Below are 19,268 nucleotides of genomic sequence, written 5' to 3'. Positions count from 1 at the left end.
ACAATGGAGCCGCACACCGTCCCCCCTACTGTCCACTCAGGATATTTCACATCGTACAGTATGTCCAGCATTAGTGTAACAATCATAAAGAAAATCGTCAACAAAGAGGAACAGATGTAACATGCATAAATACATTAATATAATCAAATGCATGGAAAACACACACACACACACACACACACACACACACACACACACACACACACACACACACACACACACAAAAACACACACACACACACACACACACACACACATTTCCAGTTCTATCAAAACTTTAAACACTGAGAGTTAAGTACTTCTGAGCATCACTGCTGTCCTACATTCATAACAGTGGCAGGAGAGACAATTCTGTTCAGTAAGTTACCAGATTACAGGTGAATTCATCATGTCATGTTTAAATTGATCTCCAGCCGCACAAAGGAACACTTGGATTTTTTCCTCTCTATTCCACTCATTAAATTACAAAGGTCCCTGAGTTGCTCATTTCTTCAATTCAAAGATCAGTAACTGATGTAATGTTTGATAAAGGATCCCTTGGTCAGCATGTGAACTTTAAACAGCCAATGAGGTGAATCTTGTCAAAGTGAATCATAAACATTATATTCCAGACTGGTGTGCTACAAGCATATGCAAAACTGAATGATAAAAGCAAGAGGTCATTGCAAAAAGCGGAGAAACTTGATGGTTTGGTTAAAAAATGAGGGACTATGATGATATCACTGATTTTCTGGGAACATGGGGTCCATTCCAGCTTACTGTTTTCTTTGCATTAGCTATAAGTATCCTTCCAAATGGTTTTGTGGGCCTCTACATTGTTTTTGTGGGTGACACGCCATCTCACGAGTGTCTGATTCCTGAGGAGTACAACATCAGTGACGTGTGGAGAGAAGCTGCCATCCCAGTGGTGATGCAAGATGGGGTTTTAAAACGCAGTTCGTGCTCCAGATACAAAATGGAAACAGTGAGGAATTTTTCCATGCTTAACTACACCCCAAATGTGGAGGTCAATATCAGCGAGATTGAGGTTGAGTCCTGTGTGAATGGCTGGAACTACAGTAAAGAGATTTACGAGTCTACAACAGTGACAGAGGTGAGTCGACAGGTTGTTTGCGTGCTGATGTACTATCGCTCTACAGTCTAATGTCCAACTGCCCTAATGCTTCTTGAGATAAAGCTGTGAAGAAGTTTGTAGATGATTATTTAGACAAATGAAAAGTGCATTCAATATTTTCTGTTAAATACTCTCAGTCCAATAAGGTAGTAAATAAGCAAAAGTATTTTTTTTTTAAAAAAATACTTAGTGCCCATTTAAACCCTATTCTTAAATATATTCCTTTAAAGTCACTTCCACTGTTGACTCGTTAAGAGCAAATTTTTGATTAATAAAGGACATGAAGTTTAAAAATGGATAAGTCCACAAAGAGCACAAGAAGGATACAAAGATAATGTTACTGGCGAGAGCATAAAGAACTGAAATTAACTGTAGATATTTTTTAAATAAGGTTTTAAATATCCATTCAAACTTAATCAAATCCATCACATTAATGACATTTCTTAACTACTGTAATGTGTTTACTGGGAGGCAGATAATATTTAACTTCATACCTCAAACTTCATTAAATATTACATGAAAGCGAGATTAAAAGCTGGGCTGCACAATGTTCTCTGCAGTCTTCAGCTCCAGCCCTGTTGTCTGTGAGGTTCAAGAGTTCCTGGAGATCTTAATGAGCTTCTTCTGTTTGATCTGCCAGATCTCCAGGAGCAGGACCGGACATCCCTGATCTAATCTCGCATAGCCAGACCTTCAGATTGATGGTTGAAAGTTTCTTACGTGTTCAGTCTTTTCAGTGTGCAAAGTTATTCAATTATTAGTTCAATTCTAATGACACCATTTTAGTATGACCTCGAATTTAGGTTGAAAGGCAAATTGGTTGTTTCTAATTATTATTATTATGATATTTGATTATTCTGTTTATTCTTTAATATTATTGTACTCGTTCATTCAGGTGCTCATGTCACTCAAAGATATTGCTTTGGCCTTAGCGTATCTTATGGTCACATTCTCGTCAGTCTTGGTTATTAGACAGAGGTAATTGGCTAATACTTTAGACGGTCGCTCCTATGCTTGCTCATTCTAAAAGTACTTTAAATTAGCTCCCATAGATTTGTACACACTTGAATAAAGCAACATTATTTCTAGTCAGAGGTCACGACCACTACTATAGATATCAGCCGACCAACATTACTTTCCCTGATAGTAGTTTTGGTATGGTCATGCCATGGTTTCCCCATGTAAACTTAGCTAGAGAATTATTACAATAAAAAGAGGTTAGGCTCACCCTTTTTAGGTTGGTCGAACAACATCTAGTTGACCTAAACGGAAATTCCCTATAAGCCCTTACAATCTAAGTACACTTAAACTAATACCAAGTGTTAGCCAGATCTCTAAAGATACAGTTGGTGTGCCCTATGCTCTATCTCAACTGAATTTTAGCCCGTTACTAACATGATGCAGGAAATTCGGTAACAAGGATACAGCGTAATCTACTAGAGTCAATAATTACAGAGTAAAACAGAATAGAATCAAATGTAACAATTTATTTTATACACTTCATACCATGGCCTCATTCCAGCTACAGAAGGCCCTGATCCTCTTGCAACATTTCCTTAAGTACCTCAGACCAAGACAAACATCCCCCGAGATGGAGACAAGAACTAACAATTGAAAATTTAAATTAACAACCACAGGAGACAAAAGGCTTTAATTCATTTTGCATGAAGGACACTGGGAAATGGCACACCCTCTACAGTGAGCAAAATATCTCTTAACTCTTAGGATCTGTATTACCTTTTAGTCTACTTGTAAAATTGAGACCATTGTACCAGTCGCCCTGAGACAATTCAAATGACACCAAACATGACACTAGCATTCATGTAGAACATTATATTCTACTATTGTCCATTCTTAGTGAGCTGGGTGAAGGGAAGGATGGGTGAGGGGAAGGAAGGGGGGAAACAGATGTCTGCATGTTAATGCACTGTGCATCTATTGTATGTCTCAAAAGACCAAAGTGCCTGAGGTTCTGTAATTCTTACAGTATGTTCCTGGTTAAGACTCAAGACATTCTCAACAGAGCAACAAATCAATGAGTCACTATGGAAACGGACACTAAGAAAAAGCAAGCCATGCTGTTTTTTTCTTCTTCTTTTGTTCAATTGTCATTTACATGCTTAGTGTATATCGCCACCTAACTGATGGTTGTGCAATATATATATTTTTTCTGTTTAATCTTTAATCCTTGAGAATATGAATTATATTGTTTGTTTGATGCTAATTATATTTTAAGACATATCAGATATGTATTTTGATTTAGAATTTAGACATTATAGAAAATGCCAATCCATGTGTGAGATGATGATATAAAATGTAATAAATAAATATATATTTAATATAAAAATTAAACATTACCTTGTCATAGTGTTTTATAATTTATACAGATAACTGTTATATATGCCAATAAAATAAATAATAACCATATTAGAATAATATATTACCTTATGTATTAATTACATAACCACTTCATCATTAACATATACAAATATATATATATATATATATATATATATATATATATATATATATATATATATATAGAATTGTCACGTCCCTGGACTGTTTTTGTTGTGTTTTTTTGCTCCCCATGTGCTCCGTGACACAGTTTCAGTCTCCCATTGATGTTGATGTCTGAATGTCTTCCATGTGCTCTATGTTCCCCATTTGGATTATAAAAGACTCTCGTTTCGTGAATTCCTTCTCTCCTCGCTCCTGGCTTCCATGACTCCTTGTTTAGTGTGACAATAATAGGCTATATTACATATTGTTATATTATATAATAATGTGTACTATTTGTCACGCCCACTGATGGCTTGTCACTAGATCACACGTGCGCTGAAATGAGCTTACCCTGGAACATAACCTGCTATGGAGGAGGATATCTTCAGAGAGAAAGTTACTATGGTTACTTACATACCCTGAACGTAACCTCCGATTTTGGAATCGAAAGCTGAGGTTATCCGCTCGCTTATCCTCAAACATACCCAGGTATGTCATATAACCTGCTTTTTGGAATACCCCCCGGGTGCTCAAATGTCAAAACAAAAGTCCTTTCTACTACAGTCAAGTCAAGTCAAGTCTGCTTTATTGTCAATTCTTCCACATGTACAGTACATACATACAGAGAACTGAAATTGCGTTACTCTCAGACCCATGCATACAGATAACACTAACAGTAGAGCCTAAAAATATAGGTAGATAAAGATCAAATATAAAATAAACATAGTTCAGTGGTGCCTGGGGCAGAAGAGGGAAGGGGGGGCAAGTTCGGGAGCGAGTTAAGCTTCCTGACAGCCTGATGAATGAAGCTGTCCTTCAGTCTGCTGGTCCTGGCCTGGAGACTCCGCAGTCTCCTCCCTGATGGCAGCAGACTGAAGAAGTTGAGTGACAGGTGTATGTGATCACCTGCAATGCAGAGGGCTTTACGAGTGAGACGAGTTCTGTAAATGTCCTGGAGGGAGGGGAGAGAGACACCAATGATCTTCTCAGCTGCTCTCATTATGCGTTGAAGAGTTTTCCCGGCAGGACGCGTTGCAGGCGCCATATCACACAGTGATGCAGCTGGTCAGAATGCTCTCGATGGTGCCTCTGTAGAAGGTGCACATGATGGGAGCCGGGGCTCTAGCTCTTCTCAGTTTGCGGAGGAGACGCTGCTGTGCTTTCTTGGCCAGTGCTGCGGTGTTGATGGTCCAGGAGAGGTCCTCTGTGATGTGCACACCCAGGAACTTGGTGCTGCTCACTCTCTCCACAGTCGCATCGTTGATGGTCAGAGGAGCATGCTGAGTGTGCACTCTCCTGAAGTCAACAACAATCTCCTTCATCTTCTCCATGTTCAGAGAGAGATTGTTGTCACTGCACCACCCGGCCAGGCGGCTCACCTCACTCCTGTAGTTTGTCTCATCTCTGTTGCTAATGAGACCCACCACAGTCGTGTCATCCGCAAACTTAATAAAGAGGTTGGAGTTGTGTGATGGTGTGCAATCGTGGGTCAGCAGAGTGAAGAGGAGGGGGCTCAGCACAAATCCTTGGGGGACCCCAGTGTTCAGTGTGATGGTGCTGGATGTGTTGCTACCGACCCTCACTGCCAGAGGTCTTCCAGTCAGAAAGTCCAACAGCCAGTTGCACAGCGAAGTGTTGAGTCCCAGCTGGACCAGTTTATAAATGAGCTGTTGAGGTATGATTGTGTTGAATGCTGAACTGAAGTCTATGAACAGCATTCTGACGTATGAGTCCTTTTTGTCTATATGTGTGCTGAGTGCTGAGTGGAGGGCAGTTGCGATGGCGTCATCGGTCGAGCGGTTGGACTGATATGCAAACTGGAAGGGGTCCAGGGAGAGGGGGAGGGCAGACTTGATATGGTGCATGACTAGCCATTCAAAGCACTTCATGAGGATAGGAGTAAGTGCAACAGGACGGTAGTCATTGAAGCAGAATGGAGATGGCTTCTTCGGGACTGGAATGATGGTGGTAGCTTTGAAGCATGTGGGAACAACAGCCTGACTAAGTGAGATGTTGAAAATGTCTGTGAAGACATCAGTGAGTTCCACTGCACAGTCTCTCAGTACACTCCCAGGGATGTTGTCAGGACCCGGAGCTTTGCGTGCATTGATCCTGCTGAAGGATCTCCGCACGCTGTCTGAGGTCAGCGTCATCACCTGGTCACCGGGAGGAGGTGGAGTCTTCTGTGCAGTGGTGCTGTTTTGTTCCTCAAAGCGAGCGAAAAAGGCGTTCAGCTCGTTCAGCAGGGAGATGTTGCTGTCACAGGTCCGTGGTGGGGGCTTGTAGTCAGTAATGGTCTGTATCCCCTGCCACAGGCTCCGAGTGTCTCTGCTGTCGCTGAAACGATGGGCAATCCTCCTGGAGTACTGTCTCTTAGCCTGTCTGATGCTGCGGGATAGGTTGGCCCTAGCTGTCCTCAGGCCCACCTCATCTCCAGCTCTGAAGGCAGCGTTCTGCATCTTCAGGAGACTGTAGACCTCCCCTGTCATCCACGGCTTCTGGTTGGCCCGGACAGTGATGGTCTTTGTGACTGTTACATCATCAATACACTTGGTGATGTAGGCAGTGACAGTCTCTGAGTACTCTTGGAGGTCTGTGGTGTTATTGTATGTGGCAGCCTGCTTAAACATATTCCAGTCAGTTGTGTCAAAACAGTCTTGAAGAGCCTCTGATGACCCTTCTGGCCACACTTGAATTTGTTTGTGAACTGCTTTGGCGACTCAAGCGGTCTGTATGCAGGCATTAGCATGACAGTGATGTGGTCTGAGGCACCAAGGTGGGGGAGGGCTTTGTAAGCTCCTCTCTGTGTGGTGTAAACGAAGTCTAAAATGTTATTACCTCATGTTGGAAAGTTAATGTGTTGGTGTATTTTTGGAAACACACTCTTTTTTGCAGTTTGCATGGTTGAAATCCCCAGCTATGTTGAGAAAAGCATCAGGGTGGGCTGTCTGCTGCTCACTGATGTGCTGGTACAGTTCATTTAGTGCATCGTTCCTATTGCGGTTGTTGTTCGGAGGATTGTATACAGCAACGAGCAGTATGGCTGTATATTCCCTCGGTAGATAGAACGGCCGGCACTTAATAATCATAAACTCCAGCAGGGGTGAGCAGTGTTTGCAGACCACAACAGCATCGCGGCACCACACGTCATTGATGTAAACACAAAGCCCGCCACCGCGGGTTTTACCTCCCGCGACGAGAGCTCTGTCCGCTCGATAGCACGTCAGCTGATCAAGCTGAATAGCGCTGTCTGGAACGCTGTTGCTAAGCCATGTTTCTCTGAACACAAAAACACAACAATTTCTTACAGTCCTCTGAGTTGAGCATAGTAATCGGATGTAGTCCAGTTTATTGTCCAAAGAGCGTACATTAGCCAGTACGATGGTGGGGATAGCTGGCTTGTGTGGGTTAGCCTGTTAGCCTAGCCCGGATACCTCTGTGCTTACCCCTCTTCTGCTTCCTCTCACACCGCTTGTGGTGCCTCCACTGTGGGCGAGATGCAGTAGTCGGGGTCGGTGATGATGTAGGCCTCCGGAGCAGACCGAGGTTCTGCAGCTCTTCCTCGTGCGCAGAGTTTAACTTTAAAAATGCAGTTCTGCCGACATCCAGCAGAAACTCACAACTGTATGCGCGCTTAAAGACAGGTAGACGCGATGAAGACGTACAAAAACACTGCGACTCACAAGACAAAAAACACAAAGACACCGTTCTGACGGGACAGAGAGAAGCCGCTGCGTGTGGACGCCATCTTGGGATCAATATACAGGAAGTCATCACAAAAAAAAAATAAATAAAGAAGATCCATAAACTTTATAATCCTTCAAAGTAAATGAATGAATGAAATTAGAATATAAAGTATATCAACACATCAGATTAACCGATTTGTAATCATCAGTAAACATATATTATGCCACGTTTCCACCGAAATTACCCGGAACAATTGTTCCAGGAACTTTTTTCCCCAGGAACAATTTTCCCCCACATACCTGTTGCTTTCTGCGTTTCCACCGCGGTCTAAAGTACCGTGAAGATTAGGCAAATAGTCTGGTGACGTAAGCCTGAGCGTTTCTCAATACAAAGTATGCAAATTTCGGACTTTCATCCTCGATAGTTCGGACTTTGCGAGTTCGACTCGGGAGTGTGATCTCCCGTGGACGAAATGACGCAAGTCCGGTAATTCTGCAAACAGCAGCGTACTTGATAACATCAGTCAGCTCGCCATGGCTACTGCAATTTTCCTCACTGTATATTTACAATAAGATGAAATATGATATCAAATACCACTGCCTCCTTTCGTTTTCATTTAAACATAATAATAGCCGCAGAAATGTACTTCGTTCAGGGATAAAAAAATATAAACACCATACACTACAAAGAAACTAAATATTATATAAATTTCCTCTTTTTATTTTCATTTTAACATATAGATAAATTGAATAAAGACCAAAGATTACCTGTTAGATTTACCCAAAACAAATTATATTTTATGTTTAACCACTAAAGAGATATCAGAGCCAGCAGCAAATGTCAGAAGGTCTAGCCGAGTTGAGACTGCTTTAGACAGATACATGAGCACCGAGCTCCCGCTCATCACGTGGAGCTGATCATCTCCGAAATCGGTGAAACAGATTTATAAATGGGCGCTGTCTTTATAAATAAACCGCAAATTTGAGTTTTAAACAACTACATTCTCGCCTGAAATACTTTTAGAACTACATTTCATGACACAATAACAGTAATACTTTGAAAATGATCAGAATAAATGGTGGTTGAAATCACAATGCTGCGTGAACTCAACCAATCAGCATGTTTAGCACCCAAGTCCTGCCCCCGAAAGTTCCGGACCTTTGGTTCCTGGTTCCTGCGGTGGAAACACACCGAGTACCAGCCCAAAGTACCTAGTTCCTGGGTAAAGTTCCAGCGGTGGAAACGTGGCTTTAGAGTATACAACATAAACTGAGTTACATATACATTTCCTTTATTTATTTATTTTTTTACAAGAAAGAACTTGAACATAAGATAAACAGATGGTATGCACTGTAAAACAAAGTGAAAAGTGCAGAACAGACGCTTTTATCTAAAGTGACTTACAAAAGAGTGACAAAATCAATTTGCAGAAGAGCCAACAATATTTGTAATACACAATAGCAGATGCATTAGACAGCTAGATTAGGAAGCAAACTAGAGGAGAAATGCAGGTGGCAATGTGCAGGCAGTACGATAGTCTGCAAAATATATACCTCATACAGTTTATAAAGGTTATACAAAATAATATCAATCCACACATCTGACTTGTGATGCAGCCTGGAATCAATATCACACATTTACTTAGCACACTGGCCTGACTGAGCCCAAGTCTGCAGCCAAACCCTTCTCACTGAGCCTGCTATTATTACTGTCAGGCTGTTTGAAACAATCTGTATTGTATAAAGCGCTATATAAATAAAGGTGACTCGGCTCTAATCACAGGATTAACCATGACAATGTTAGCTAGCAATTCTATATAACCAAAGATCTGGTAGCTCACACATCTGCATGGTTCCAGCTGATTCTCCAACTTGACCAAGTTGATCAAACTCTGCGTCTGTTAACATAACTGCCTGTGGATTTGCTGTATTAATATCGCTATCAGCGGTCTATCCTTACGAAAAAGAAGTTTATTCAATTGTGGTATTAGTATACTTATAAACTAAAAATAGAAAAGTATGCTTTTAGTTTACTTTTTATGTACTTTTCAGAAATGGGCTTTATGCACTCCTCGGAAATATACTTAAAATGACATTTAAGTATACTTGACTTATACTTACAAAAAGTCAAAATATATTTGAGCTATACTTGTGCTCCTAGAATCCGTGTTTTCATTGTTATATGGTAGAGGGCGCTAGTACACATCTTCTGTACAGAATTTCCAAAAAACACAAGTGAAGAAGAAAAAGAGACAACAGATACTAAGACATGTAATGTAACACGATTATCTGACATGAAACAGCATCAAAACTGTAACTTTATGGAATAAAATGTCAACCGATGAAGAGGTAAAAATTACAGTCAAGCTTTGGGGTGTTGATTGACTCCATCTAGGTTTTGATTATCATTCTGAATCTAATTCATAGTCTTTTTTTCAGCTTTTTGTTCAAAATGTTATTTCTTTATTTTTCATGAAACTTACCCACACTAAAGTGTTTTAAAAAAGAATGCATGAAGCTAGAATAAAATGTTTTTGTTTACAAGCAGATACCCTGTTCTTTTTTTGGATGTTTTGTATGTTCAGATATTCATATAACAAAATATATACAAATTAAAACCTAAATAGGGACATAGTAGTATACTTAAAGTATGATGTAAAGTTCACTTATGAGTATACTTGCAGTATAAAACTACTAAACTAGTATCTAAACTAGTTTACTGAGACTATACTTCAAAGTGTACAAAGTATTTTAGTAAACTATCAGTATACCTATAAGTTCACTTTTAGTATAATTGCAGTACAAACTACAAACATAGAGGTAAACCAGTTGTGTACTCAAAGTTTGCTACTGTTATACTTAAAGTATACTTAAAAGTATACTTTTATATACTAGAAAGTGGGCCAATTTAGTCCCAAGGAGTATTGAAACAGTACACTTACAAGTATACTAATAGAACACTGATATTTGTATACTTGCTACATAAAGTATACTTAAAAATATACTTAACTTTACTTAAGTATACTTAATAAAATAAACTTGAAGTATACTACTTTTTGGTAAGGGTAGTCTATCATTGTCTCCAGTTAAATTATTTAATGTTATTGAAAATATACAGAATGTATAGAAGTCAAGTCACCTTTATTTATATAGCGCTTTTAACAATACAGATTGTGTCAAAGCAACTGTACAGCATTAATTAGGAAAATAGTGTGTCAATAATGCAAAATGACAATAGTAAACACTCATTTTTCAGTTAAAGGCAGTTCATCATTGAATTCAGTGATGTCATCATCCAGCTCAGTTCAGTTTAAATGGTATTTGTGCAATCAAGTCAACGATATAGCTGGAAATGAAGTGTCCCCAACTAAGAAAGCCAGAGGCAACAGCAGCAAGGAACCAAAACTCCATTGATGACAGAATGGAGAAAAAACCTTGGGAGAAACCAGGCTCAGTTGGGGGGCAGTTCTCCTCTGGCCAGACAAAACCAGCAGTTCAATTCCAGGCTGCAGCAAAGTCATATTGTGCAAAGGATTCAACTGGTTCCTGTGGTCTTGTCCCGGTGGACGACTGAAACAAGGTCTTTACAGGGTATCCGGGGCTCATCTAGTTATCCTGGTCTCAGCTGACGTTTGGGGCTGTAGAGGTCCTCTCTAGGTGCTGATCCACCATCTGGTCTGGATACGTGCTGGATCTGGTGGCTACGGTGACCTTGGAATAAGAGAGAAACAGACTAATATTAGCGTAGATGCCATTCTTCCAACGATGTAGCAAGTACATCAGGTGTTATGGGAAGTGTTCCCGGATCCGATTGACCTAATTAAAGCAGCCTAAAAATCCTTCAACGGATTTGAATATTAGAAATGTGTTATTGTGTTATGTGTAGGCTAGGTGAAAGAGATGGGTCTTTAATCTAAATTTAAATTTACAGAGTGTGTCTGCCTCCTGAACAATGTTAGGTAGGTTATTCCAGAGTTTGGGCGCTAAAAAGGAAAAGGATCTGCTGCCCGCAGTTGATTTTGATATTCTAGGTATTATCAAATTAACAAAGTTTTGAGAATGCAGCGGACGTGGATGACTATAATGTAACAAGAGCTTGTTCAAATACGGAGGTGCTTAACAATTCATGGCTTTATAAGTAATAAGCAAGATTTTTAAATCTATACAATGTTTAGCCAGTGCAGTGTTGACAGAACCGGGCTAATATGGTCATACTTCCTGGTTCTAGTAAGAACTCTAGTTGCTGCATTTAGGACCAGCTGGAGTTTGTTTATTAAGCATGAAGAACAACCACCCAATAAAGCATTACAATAATCTAACCCTGAGGTCATAAACGCATGGATTAACATTTCTGCATTTGACATTGAGAGCATAGGTCGTAATTTAGATATATTTTTGAGATGGATAAATGCAGTTTTACAAATGCTGGAAACACGGTTTCTAAGGAAGATTGCTATCAAATAGCACACCTAGGTTCCTAACTGCTGACGAAGAATTGAGAGAGCAGCCATCAAGTCTTAGACAGTGTTCTAGGTTATTACATGCAGGGTTGTTAGGTCCTATAATTAACACTTTTTTTTCAGAATTTAGCAGTAAGAAATTACTCCTCATCCATATCGACTATGCATTCCACTAGTTTTTCAAATTGGTATGTTTTGCCGGGCCGCGAAGAAATATAGAGCTGAGTATCGTCAGCATAACAGTGAAAGCTAACATCGTGTTTCCTGATGATATCTCCCAAGGGTAACATGTAAAGCGTGCAGAGTAATGGTCCTAGTACTGAGCCTTGAGGTACTCCATACTGCAATTGTGATCGATATGATTCCTCTTCATTTACTGCTACTAATAGACGGCAGTCATATAAGAACAATTTGAACAATGCTATTGCACTTCCAATGATGCCAACAAAGTTTTCTAGTCTATTCTAAAGAATGTTGTGATCAATAGTGTCGAACGCAGACCTAAGATCCAATAGCACTAATAGAGAGATACAACCATGATCAGATGATAAGAGCAGGTCATTTGTAACTCTAATTAGAGCAGTCTCAGTACTATGATATGATCTAAATCCTGACTGGAAATCCTCACAGATACCATTTTGTTCTAAGAAGTAATATAATTCTGAGGATACACATAACATAACAATAAATGTGAGGATTCTAGTATCTTGGACAGAAAAGGGAGATTCAAGATCGGTCTGTAATTAACTAGTTCTATGGGGTCAGGTTGTGGTTTTTTGATGAGAGGCTTAAAGGGTTAGTTCACCCAAAAATGGAAATTATGTCATAAATGACTCACCCTCATGTCGTTCCAAACACAGTTTAAGATGTAAGACCCTCCTGTATGTAGTCATCCATGTCGGAACACATGTGACATCAGTTTAAGATATTTTGTAGATTGTAGAGTCCGAGAGCTTTCTGGTGACATAATCATTGAAAATGTATGTACGGATGTTTGGAACGACATGAGGGTGAGTCATTAATGACATAATTTCCATTTTTGGGTGAACTAATCCTTTAATAGCAGCCAGTTTGAAGGGGACATATTCTAATGACAATGATGAATTAATAATAGTCAGAAGCAGATCTATGACTTCTGGAAGCACCTCTTTTAGGAGCTTAGATGGAATAGGGTCTAACATAGATGTTGTTGGTTTAGATGATTTAACAAGTTTATACAATTCTTCCTCTCCTATAGTAGAGAATGAGTGGAATTGTTCCTATGGCGATCTATAGCACACTGTCTGATGTGGTACAATTTTATCTCTAATAGTATCGATCTTGGCAGTAAAGTAGTTCACAAAGTCATTACTGCTGTGCTGTTGGGAAATGTCAACACCTGTTGATGCTTTATTTTTCATTAATTTAGCCACTGTATTGAATAAATACCTGGGGTTATGTTTGTTTTCTTCTAAAAGAGATGAAAAGTAATCAGATCTAGCAGTTTTGAATGCTTTTCTGTAGGATAGGTTACTTTCCCGCCAAGCAAGACGAAATACCTTTAGTTTTGTTTTCCTCCAGCTGCGCTCCATTTTCTGGGTTGCTCTCTTTAGGGTGTGAGTGTGCTCATTATACCATGGTGTCAGACTGTTTTCCTTAACCTTCCTTAAGCGTAAAGGAGCAACTGTATCTAAAATGCTAGAAAAGAGAGAATCCATAGTTTTGGTTACATCATCAAGTTGTTCTGAGGTTGTGGATATGCTAAGGAATTGGGATAATTCAGGAAGATTACTTACAAAGCAGTCTTTTGTGGTAGAAGTGATGGTTCTACCATACTTGTGCACATCTGAGATATCATCACTTGGCTGCATAATTTCAACACCATCAACATCAATTCCATGTGACAGTATTAAATCTAGAGTATGATTTCGACACTGAGTAGGTCCTGAGACATGTTGTCTAACCCCAACAGAGTTCAGAATGTCTATGAATGCTGATCCCAATGTATCTTTTTCATTATCAACATGGATATTAAAGGGGTCATATGATGCTGCTAAAAAGAACATTATTTTGTGTATTTGGTGTAATGAAATGTGTTTATGCGGTTTAAGGTTAAAAAACACATTATTTTCCACATACTGTACATTATTGTTTCTCCTCTATGGCCTGCCTTCTGAAACACATCAATTTTTACAAGGCTTATCACTCTGAAAAGCGAGGTGTGCTGTGATTGGCCAGCTATCCAGCGCGTTGTGATTGGCCGAATGCCTCAACAGAAATGTTACGCCTCTTAACATATTGTGATGCCTTGTCTGGCCCGAGCGACAAAACATAAACATAAAACCCATTATAAATGTGATATACACATGATTTCTAGTCGTGTCTTCTTTTGGAAGGTAAAAACAAAGTAGTTTTGCTTTCTCAATGAAACAACATCACACACCGCGGCCTTGAGTGAGTAGAGGCTGGAGGCCTGGACTGAGCCGCGGTCCAGAGTGTGCCGCGGTCCACTGCTGCTCTGTTCTGACAATGACGTGTTTCAATGGCAAACACTTAAGCGATTCACTGATGACTTGTCACCAGATATTTTGTCATGCAATTAATCGTTCGTTCTCGAAATTGTTACAAGAAAGAAGACTCCCCAGTTTAGCTCTAAGTATTAGGATTGCCCGTGCTCACAACATTGACAATAGCTGCAGTAAAAGACTTTGCGCACCAAAATGCTCGGAGAGTGCGAAGGATTCAGTAGAGTTTTTGTTTGTTTATGGTTGTAAATTACTAAAAAGAATAAATAAGTTTATTGCAAAAGTTGGTAAATGTATAGAAAGTAAATTTTCCTCAAAATGTAGCACATATAGTAATTCCTTTAATTTGTTTTTCTCCTAGGATTTTTTATTTATTTATTTATTTTTTTACTGTTCATATACTGAAAGACATGACTTTTGCTTGTATAGTTTTTTTAAACAGTTAGTGTGTCTTATGTAGGACAGTGTTTGAACTGAAAAGTGTTGGCCATTAGCCTACATGAAATACATCAATGCAATGATAATCCACCACATTCATGACTGATACATCAGTTATGTAAGTGGGAGAGACGGACTCAGTAGTATACTTGCAGCAGGTGCACAATGACTTTTCTTAGATGACATCACTGCTGGTCGGAGGGGCCCCATCTCATTCTTTGCGGGGGGCCTTTAAGATGTACGGTACACCACTGATGACCAGCACCTGTAGAATGTCATGAAAAAGTTCATTTATTTCAGTAATTCAACTCAAATTGTGAAACTTGTGTACTAAATAAATTCAATGCACACAGACTGAAGTAGTTTAAGTCTTTGGTTCTTTTAATTGTGATGATTTTGGATCACATTTAACAAAAACCCACCAAATCACAATCTCAATAAATTAGAATACTTCATAAGACCAATAAAGATTCTCTATGGGGTTCAGGTCTGGTGAGTTTGCTGGCCAGTCAAGCACACCAACACCATGGTCATTTAACCAACTTTTGTTGCTTTTGGCGGTGTGGACAGGTGCCAAATCCTGCTGGAAAATGAAATCAGCATCTACAAAAAGCTGGTCAGCAGAAGGAAGCATGAAGTGCTCCAAAATTTCTTGGTAAACGGGTGCAGTGACTTTGGTTTCCAAAAAACACAATGGACCAACACCAGCAGATGACATTGCACCCCAAATCATCACAAACAATGGAAACTTAACACTGGACTTCAAGCAACTTGGGCTATGAGCTTCTCCACCCTTCCTCCAGACTCTAGGACCTTGGTTTCCAAATGAAATTCAAAACTTGCTCTCATTTGAAAAGAGGACTTTGGACCACTGGGCAACAGTCCAGTTCTTGTTCTCCTTAGCCCAGGTAAGACGCCTCAGGAGTGGCTTAATAAGAGGAATATGACAACTGTATCCAAATTCCTTGACACGTCTGTGTATGGTGGCTCTTGATGCCTTGACCCCAGCCTCAGTCCATTCCTTGTGAAGTTCACTCAAATTCTTGAAACAATTTCGCTTGACAATCCTCATAAGGCTGCAGTTCTCTCGGTTGGTTGTGCATCTCTTTTTTTTCTCCACACTTTTTCCTTCCACTCAACTTTCTGTTAACATGCTTGGATACAGCACTCTTTGAACAGCCAGCTTCTTTGGCAATGAATGTTTGTGGCTCCTTGTGAAGGGTGTCAATGATTGTCTTCTGGACAGCTGTCAGATCAGCAGTCTTCCCCATGATTGTGTAGCCTAGTGAAACAAACTGAGAGACCATTTTGAAGGCTCAGGAAACCTTTGCAGGTGTTTTGAATTGATTAGTTGATTGGCATGTCACCATATTCTAAATTGTTGAGAATTGTTGTGAATTGGTGGGTTTTTGTTAAATGTGAGCCAAATCATCACAATTAAAAGAACCAAAGACATAAATCACTTCAGTCTGTGTGCATTGACTTTATTTAATACCCGAGTTTCACAATTTGAGTTAAATTACTGAAACAAAATGAACTTTTTCACAACATTCTAATTCATTCAGAAGCACCTGTACATTTTTGCTCTGTCCATGCAATAAATGCGCAGCCTTCAACTGTTTAGGTAATGATGTTGGTATGACCTAGAGCCATTGGAAAACGACAGAAAAGTAAAGCTACTTCACTTTAGCATTACTGGCCACAAGTAGGCTACTAAGGAGAGATCACACAGCTGCTTAAAGTGAGACGAACGGCGTGTGAGCGCAATCCTGTGACTGTCACAGACGGCAAACAGTGGAGCGTGTGAAGGAGAGATACAAGGCATGAACACTGTTCAGGTCTCAATTAATTTGTGCTTGTAGTAATTTAATGTGTATGTATTTTGAAAGCATTGAATCGCTATAGAAGTCACGATTCATTTGATACTTAGCGTTTTAAATTGATTACTGTCTGAAATCAGCAATTCATGATTCAAAAATCCCTGTTTAATATTGATGCATATGTATCGTCAGGGTTTGTAATCGATGGATTGAGAAAATGAGTGAATCGTTACACCCCTAATTACAATATATTGTCACAGTGGGGAAGTTTGACTCCTAACCCTAAGGTTGTGGGTTCAAGTCTCGGGCCAGCAATTCCATGACTGAGGTGCCCTTGAGCAAGACACCGAACCCCCAACTGCTCCCCGGGCGCCGCAGCATAAATGGCTGCCCACTGCTCCGGGTGTGTGATCACAGTGTGTGTGTGTGTTAACCATGTTCATGGTTATAACGCAAGACATTGTCAACAGAGCAATGAATCATCATGGAAACCGACATAAAGAAAAAGCACTATGTTGCTTCTTTCTTCTCCTTTTGTTCAATGGTCATTTACATACTTATTGCATATTGTGATATGAATATATATATATATATATATATATATATATATATATATATATATATATATATATATATATATATATATTCTTCTTTTGCTCAATGGTCATTTACAAGTGCATATCACCACCTAACTGATGGTTGTGCAATCATTTTTAAATTTCCTTTTCATTTAATCTTCTAATCACTGAAAATAAGAATTAAATTGTTTGTTTGATGCTAATTATTAGAAATATCACATGTATTTTTATGATAGAAATACATTATAAAAATGCAGATCCACAATGTGTGAGAAGACAATAAAATATAATAAATATATTAGAATAACTTGTATTTAACTTGTTTTTAATATATATTGATAACTATTATAACTATTATATATGACAATAAATATAGTAACATATTAGAATAATATAATATTACCTTATACATTTCTAATAATAGTTCTTTATAATTAACATCCTACAAATACATACATACATATATATATATATATATATATATATATATATATATATATATATATATATAGTATATTTGATAACTATATTGTAATCATATATACTATTATAAGGTCACGCATTTGCTGATAGCGCTGAAGTAAACTAACCATGAAACCATAACATACTCTGGAGCATGCTCAGGGAATCAGTTGCGGTTCTCCTGTATTTTTCCCTATGGACTCCATTACCCACAATCATTCACTCTCCCTCACCTGTCCCTTGCTATACATCACCATCCACTCTGCCACATTCCCAGTCACAAGCTTTTCTAATCACCTGCAGCTGTTGCTGCCAGTCAGGAGTCCTATAAAGCCACTGGCTGGCCTCAAAGTTGCTATTACATTTATTACAAATCTTAACCAAACACTATAAATTATAGGGAAACACAATACTGGTCTATGTAATGATTGTTTAACAGAGGAATCAGTGGAACACGTTATGATGATATGTACAGCATAAGAAAGAGAAAAGGATTGATTTAAAGATGAATTACAATCCTTAGGAATTAAAGAATTTTCATTAAGTAGTATTTGGAATGATGGTCCAAATGCAGGAAAACAAATAAGTGCAATCATAAGATTTCTTAGGAATTGTGGAATAATGAACAGAGTATAAGATTTAGGTGAGAAACGGTACATTCTCTTCACACTCCATCACAGTAGGTGGTGGTATGCACCTATGAAGTTTGCAACCCGCCATAAAACCAAAAAAAAGAAGAAGAAAGTTGCGATTGGGCTTGGGGCGGTGAGCTGAGTGTATTCTCTCGATTCTACTCTGGAGCAACTCATCCCTTGAGGAAAGACGTGTGGAGGAGGGTTTTGGCGGGTTAGCATCAACTGTGCTGAGACTGGAGAGGATGGATGCAGATGGCATGGATGAAGAAGATGGTTCTATAGTAACTGGAAGTGAGGGATGGTCTCAGATTTCAAACAAATGGAAAAATAGAGAGTCCGAGTCCGATGACAACATTATAGAGGTAGGAGGAATTAAGGCAAGGAAAGTCTTTTTGTCACTTTTTCTGGAATGTTCAAAAACATCAACAATCTGATAAGATTTACGAAAATAATCAAAAAGTCGATTGGTAACATTAAATCAGCAATGTACTTCTCAAACAATCGTGTCCTCTCTTTTTGTGTTGACAAAGCAACAAGAGACTGCATTAAAGATCAAAGAGTTAGGTGGTGCAGCAGTTAAATGTCATGTACCAGGCGAACTTAACCAACTCAAAGGAATGACCACAGGAGTGCCTGTGTCCTTATCAGATGAGGTATTAAAAACACAGATAATAAACAAAATGGTGATGGAGGTGAAGCGTTTGCAAGCCAATAGAAATGGCAGGAAAGAAATCAGTACTACTGTAGTAATAACTTTCAAATGCAAAAAATTACTGGAACGTATCAAAATTGGATATATGAGCTACATGGTTCGTCCATATGTGAGACCAGTAATGTGATGTTTCAACTGCCAAAGATTCGGACATGTAGCAGCAGTTTGTAAAAGGAAAAAAAAAAAGATGCTCGATCTAAAGAGTCATGCACTCACAAATGTCTCATGGATGGTAAAGAAAATAAAATTTGTGGCATTTGTAGCAGAAGTAATAAATTAAATTAAATTTAAATTTATGCATTTAGCAGACGCTTTTATCCAAAGCGACTTACAAAGCATTCAGCCTATCAATTTTTA

At 39.0% G+C, this 19,268-nt stretch overlaps 1 protein-coding gene across 1 annotated transcript in view; it reads left to right on the top strand.

Moving 5' to 3' along the window:
* The first annotated feature begins 621 nt into the window (after positions 1–621).
* Positions 622–19,268, top strand: part of slc22a4 (solute carrier family 22 member 4) — a 30,817-nt gene continuing 12,170 nt past the window's right edge. The window contains 1 exon segment of the mRNA XM_042711321.1: positions 622–1,093. Coding sequence (XP_042567255.1) covers positions 701–1,093 — 393 coding nt within the window. The 5' untranslated portion in view covers positions 622–700.

Source organism: Cyprinus carpio, chromosome A21 (genome assembly GCF_018340385.1).
Source record: "Cyprinus carpio isolate SPL01 chromosome A21, ASM1834038v1, whole genome shotgun sequence".
Taxonomy (NCBI): domain Eukaryota; kingdom Metazoa; phylum Chordata; class Actinopteri; order Cypriniformes; family Cyprinidae; genus Cyprinus; species Cyprinus carpio.
The sequence above is the reverse complement of the archived record's forward strand: the minus strand, read 5'-3'. Positions and strand labels throughout refer to the sequence as shown.